The sequence below is a fragment of the Oryzias melastigma genome, unplaced genomic scaffold (genome assembly GCF_002922805.2).
Source record: "Oryzias melastigma strain HK-1 unplaced genomic scaffold, ASM292280v2 sc00288, whole genome shotgun sequence".
In the NCBI taxonomy this organism is placed as follows: Eukaryota; Metazoa; Chordata; class Actinopteri; order Beloniformes; family Adrianichthyidae; genus Oryzias; species Oryzias melastigma.
In genome coordinates, this window is record NW_023416906.1 from 116,230 (window position 1) to 122,241 (window position 6,012).

Sequence of the window (6,012 nt, forward strand, 5' to 3'; positions counted from 1 at the left end):
ACTCTGCACATCTCCCTTATTCTTAAAAATGGGCACCATCACACTTCTCCTCCATTCCTCAGGCATCTTCTCACCACCTAAGATCCTAAGATGATTGACTAAAATCCAGTTTAAATTCTGGAAGGTACTAAAGGGGATTTTTGGGGGAAAAAAATCAAGATGGTGGCCTCTTTCTAAGGTCAAAGGTCAACAAAAGTTAGGTGGTGATTGTAGACTTAACCTGGAGGTATGTGTCTGAAATTGTGTGAAGATTGCCAGAACAAAAGTTTTTTCCCTTTACTTTGCAATAATGCAATAACTGACAAATTTGACAAAAGTTGTAGGTCATTCGGCCATCCCATAATAATTTCCAAGCTTTTTTTGGAAGACTCACAGACCTGTTTTGGTTTTGTTAGTGGATTTTGAAATAGGTATGTTTTTTAGCCCCATAAAATAATTTTTTGGCTCCATTCAGTTATTTGACGGTGATGTCACCATTTTTTGAGGGGGGAGGGGTCGTTCACAATGGCTATGTCCGAATTCCCACCCTAATCTCTAACTACTAAAAAATTATACAGTGTTCTGGTGATGAAAATGTTGATGGTTTATTCAAAAATTACATTTAAACACGTTTTTTTTTTGTTCGAAATTGTTCGACCGCAATGCATTGTGCTCTATATTCGCTAATCTAGTGAGCATCGAGGCATACTAGTTTTTCGCAAAGACTTCTGGGAAATTTCTAGTGCGCATGATTTTGGAATTAGCAGTAGATTCACTATAAAATTGCGAACGCACTATATATAGTATATATATCCAAATGTACTAGATGTGTGCAAATTTTGGTGAGCATTTGAGTATGTAACGGGGGGAATTTGTGCTTAAAGACGCAGAAAGAAGAATTCTGAAAACAATCTGGTCCTTCAGTCCAGAAGTGCTGCAGGACAGAATCATAAATCCTTTCTTAGATTAGAAAAGGTTCAGCCTCTTGCTTGTGTTCGTCTGGTCCCCCAGCTCTTCATACCTGGCATCAGCGCTCTGGCTCTGTTCCTTTCTGCGTTCCCATCCTTCAGGGCAGTGCTGTAGTCTGTGTGCTTTGCCTGACGCTGACTGATCAACTGAAACACAAAGCGAGTGGTACGTTCAGGAGATGAGGAGTTATGGTCCCATGCGATGTTATGAAAAGAGGTTCCTCTACCTTGAACTGTTTGTCCATACGCGTCCTTCCTGTGGCGCCAGGTATCAGCAGGTTAGACACGTAGGTGTGAAGGTGCTCAGATTTCACCAAAGTATCCCGGCTCAAGATGGCCTCCACCAGAGCGTCATGGATGAACACATACTGCTCCTGGAAATGAAGAGTTTGTCTCAGAACGACTGTGAATCAGGAATTTCAGGTTGTGTAAATGGATGTTTTAAAACTACAATATGTCCTTCTTTTCAAAAAACAAAACAAGAATCGCTTTGACTAAATCTAGAATTTACATCCATTCATTGATTTAACCATCCATCCATTCATACATCTCTTCATACATTCATCTATACACAAGTCAATCCACCTTTCTGAACATTCATTCATAATCCATCTAACCATCTGTCCTTACATTTAAACTATACATCTATCTATACATCCATCTGTCTGTACATCTCTTCATCCATCCATCTCTTCATTCATCCTCCTGTCCATACATCTATCCGTGCATCCATCCCTCCGTCCATCTATTCATCCATTTATCCATCCATCTGTCCGTTCATCCATCCATAGCATTCTTGTAACTTTCCTTTGGTCAGTGTGTAGTTGTGAGTGATAGAAGAGCTAACTCCAGCATAGTTCCTGTAGCTTGCTAGTACAGTTGCTAGCCTTTAGATCAACACTCAGACTCAAGGATTGAATGGTGGACATTCATGCCTGTTCCTGCTTACCTCTGTCTGAACCAGGAAGTTTCTCTGCGTCCGGACATGTTTCAAGAATCCAAGAACATTAACTGTTCCCTGATCCTGGATCTGCTGCAGCATGCTGTCAATCACTATGTAGGTTCCTGTTCTTCCAACTCCAGCACTGTAACAAACCCGCCCGCATGGATAATGACCCCATTGATCATAACGATGCTTCTTTCACATTTACAGTCACTCTACCTGCAGTGGACTAAGACTGGTCCCATCTCCTGCGTTCGAGCCTGAGAGGAGACCCTGATGAAGGACAGGACAGGCAGAGTGTACTCTGGGACGCCCATGTCTGGCCACTGGGTGTAGTGGTAATGGAGGACAGTGTGTTCTGCTCTTCGCTGAGGCAGCTAGAAGACCAGAAAGTGAGATCACAAAGGTGCTATTGTGCTCCACCTGTCTGCAAAAACAGCCTGGGCAGGTGTGTGAATTACCTTATTTGTCGTATCCCTGACTGTGAATGTGCGCACGGTGTAATATGCTAGAGTTTTGGTGGACCTCGGCGTCACTTGGTAGGGACCATATTCTTCTTGATTCTCTTCTGGCCAGTACTGATCACATTTAGTCTGTAACAGAGAAATCATACTTCTATCAACAATAGTCTCCACAATCTAAAACCTCCATAGCCTTCTGTGTTTTTGTAAGATAGCAGCTGTACACTACTTTGGTCATCTGATTGATGACATATAACTAACTTATGAGCGGGTTCTGTGGCAGAAAACCCTTAACAGTTGGTATGATGTTTCTCATTAGTTTTCTTGAGTTTACCCAAACGCAGGGAAGTCTATTGTTTCACTTTGGTCTTTAACACTGAGACAATGTTGTTACAAAAGGAATTTTTCTTGTACTGTGCCTTCTGAAGCCTTTTTTCAGAAATCTTTGAGTCTAAGATGCTAACTTAAGTCTTGGTCACATTCATCCATACAGAGAGTTTGACCCGTACGGGTGCTGCAAATTGTCCGGCCCGTGGGGGGTCTACATCTTATGGGGATATGCATATTGCGATACATATATCATGATACACCATATCGCAATACACACTGTATCGTGATACGCATACCGTGATACATATTGTATCATGAGACACATATCGCGATACACATTGCATCAAGATATGCATATCATGGTTAATATTGTGCTGTAAGACACATATCGCGATACAAATTGTATCGTGAGACGCATATTTTGACACATATTGCATGGTGAGACACATATCGCGATACATATTGTGCTGGGAGATGCATACCATGATACATATTGTTTTGTGAGACGCATATATCGACACATATTATACTGTGATACATATCATACTATGGATATTGCGATGCATACCAAATCGTGAGCTGCATATATTGATACATATTATATCGTGAGATGCATATCGTGAATAACTGTATCGTGAGACGCACATATCGACACATATTGTATTGTGATACATATCATATCGTGATTTGCATATTGCAGTACATATCATATTGTTAGATGCTTATATTGTACATATTGTATTGTGAGACTCATATATTGACACACATTGTATTATGAGATAAATATCACGATATGTATTGTATTGTGAGATGTATATCGTGATACATATCGTATCGTGAGATGCATAACACGATACATATCTTATCACCAGACTATTGCTAATACACACCACTAATATCAGACGTCTGAGAGACTTAACAACCACAGAGGATGTTACTTTGCTTTCCTACACATGTTTGGGTTCCCCATTGCTCTAAGTGAGGGTGGTGTTTGAGTCGGCCCTTACACGTCCCTTCTCCTTCAGGTTGGTAATCATGACAACAACCCCGATGTTCTGCTGCCAGATCATCCTCCAGAAGTCCTCCCTGCCCGCTCTGAGGGGCCCTTGAGCTGCCACGTATGCCCTGGTCCGCTCATAACCCTGCAACAGACACGGACCCCTGACCTCCAGCTCGTACGGTAAAGAGAAGACAAGCTGAAGCAGATCCTCTTACGTCCACGAAATTAGCATTGATGTAGTCTCCACATTTGCTGTCTTTGTCCAGACTGTTGAAGAGCTTTACTCTGCTGTGGTCATCTAGAAAAGAAAGAATTCACACATCAGCTTCTGCTTCTCTCTACAGGTAAACATTTATAGATAACAGGAAAACTTACAGGCCAGTATGTTGATGTAACGATTCTTGCTTTTGTTTTCGGGATGGTTTGAGCTGTCAGCTGTGATACCCAAGTCCACCGTACACATCTGCACCTCCTGAAACACAACACACAGCAGGGTTTACACAAAAAGAACACATTTTTAGGTTTGTGCACTCAAGACATGTCAAATAATGAACACTGTCTAGTTCACAGGTCTGCAACCTTTAACACTTAAAGAGCCCTTATGGTCGATTTCTCACTGACCGCAACCCAATAGGAGCCACATATCCTTTAGAAATATAAAACACTAGTTTGTATTTATGTTATTGTTATGTTTATGAAAAATATAAATAGCCTATTTTTTAGGCATAAATAAAACAAAATGTAAGATTTAATAGATTTTTTTTCCCCAAGTATGAAACCGTTTATAACTTTTAACAGAGGTTCACAAGACTTCCTTTCAAAATAAAAGACTTCCTCTGTCACATAGGATCATCTCGATGGAGCAAATCTAGTGCTAAGTAGTGCTGTAATGTAGCAATGAAAAAAAAAACATTTTATTTTTTAAACGTTTGTGGTGCTTCTTAATCAGAAATTCATAAATCTAACTTTCTAAAATTAAAACAATTAATATTTTTTTTTCAACCTTGAATCACACTTAAGGGCTGGAATTTGTCAAAAATGTTTAGTTCTTGATTATTGAGCCACTAGGTCTAGTGGGCTTTGGAGGCTCACAGAGTGATAAGTCATTTAACTTTTTTTTTAACTTCACTTACTTTTTCTAAACTAAAACCTTTGTATTTTTCTTTAAGTAGAGGGGTAGAAGAGCCATGTGGCTCTGGAGCACAAGGTTGCAGATCCCTGGTCTAGTTTTATGGTGCGTGTAACCATTTCTAGTAAATTCACGATTATAGTTATTGATTTAGCCACTGTAGAACTAAAGCTAAAGAACAAATGACAATGCAAAAGCAGGACATATATTGCATAAGAGTCTATGGATCTGAGGAGATGCCATAGCATAGGGGTCTGCAACCTGTGCTTCAACTTTTATTGCTTCATTGTGAAAAATTCGAATGGTTTGAATAAAGAATAGATTTGTCAATAAAGTTTTGTCATTTGAATGAATGGATGAATAAATGAAACTTTATTGATAAAGCACCTTACAACTCCATCAAAGTACCAAAGTGCTTTACAATACAAAAAAAGACAAAAGAAAATTAAAAAATTAAGAACAACAATTTAAAAAATAGCATCAAATTAAATACATAAAAGACAGATAAGTATGCAATAAAATCGGTAAAAGACAATAAAATCTCACCAATCACGGAGTATTAAAAGGTTTTTTAGCTTTTAGCTGTCATTTTAAACAGTCAAGGTCTGTTGTTTTTACGTTTTTGAACTGAGGTGATTTTACAAGAGTGAATATTAGCTGTACTTTTTTAACCACTAATGACATTACATGCAATCAATTGAGAGTTTAAAGGGTAACCAAACAGGGAAGTTGGAGGCTGACTCCACCCACAGCCGATATTTGAAAATCCAGGAAGAGGTGTGGGGCTGGGGGTGGGACTGTTATCATTACTGGAGCTGCAGATCATGACGTCAGACTTTTGAAACATACATGGTTTGACCAATCAGAAAATTCAACTGTAATACATTGATTCATCCTGTAGGGGCAGGACACAGACGGTTTTTGACTATATTTTCTAGGATTAAAGAAGTTTATTTTAATTGATCAAAAATTGACTATGGCCAACAGACAGCACTTTTTAAGCTCAATTTATAGAAGTCAACAGACAGAAAAAGTTGATTTATGGTTTGGTTACCCTTTAACTAGTAACTACAGTCACAAATACAACCGGCACCGCGGAACAGGGAGGCAAAGAAAGAGTCTTGAAGATTTTTATTCACCCACTCGATTTAAAAAAAGAAAAAAAGGCGTGCAGAATGACCTGATTTTTCTATACCCCAGGG

At 39.2% G+C, this 6,012-nt stretch overlaps 1 protein-coding gene across 5 annotated transcripts in view; it reads right to left on the reverse strand.

Annotated features, from left to right (window-relative positions):
* The window catches only part of ptprz1b (protein tyrosine phosphatase receptor type Z1b), a 115,253-nt gene that overhangs the window by 15,222 nt on the left and 94,019 nt on the right, over nucleotides 1-6,012 (reverse strand). For all 5 annotated transcript variants that reach the window (XM_024265133.2, XM_024265131.2, XM_024265130.2 and 2 more), the window contains 8 exons: nucleotides 4,057-4,153; nucleotides 3,897-3,979; nucleotides 3,689-3,823; nucleotides 2,352-2,483; nucleotides 2,110-2,267; nucleotides 1,897-2,032; nucleotides 1,175-1,321; nucleotides 1,001-1,094 (listed from right to left, as the gene is read on the reverse strand). In XM_024265133.2, the coding sequence (XP_024120901.1) occupies nucleotides 1,001-1,094; nucleotides 1,175-1,321; nucleotides 1,897-2,032; nucleotides 2,110-2,267; nucleotides 2,352-2,483; nucleotides 3,689-3,823; nucleotides 3,897-3,979; nucleotides 4,057-4,153 (982 nt within the window). The remainder of the gene's footprint in view (nucleotides 1-1,000; nucleotides 1,095-1,174; nucleotides 1,322-1,896; nucleotides 2,033-2,109; nucleotides 2,268-2,351; nucleotides 2,484-3,688; nucleotides 3,824-3,896; nucleotides 3,980-4,056; nucleotides 4,154-6,012) is intronic.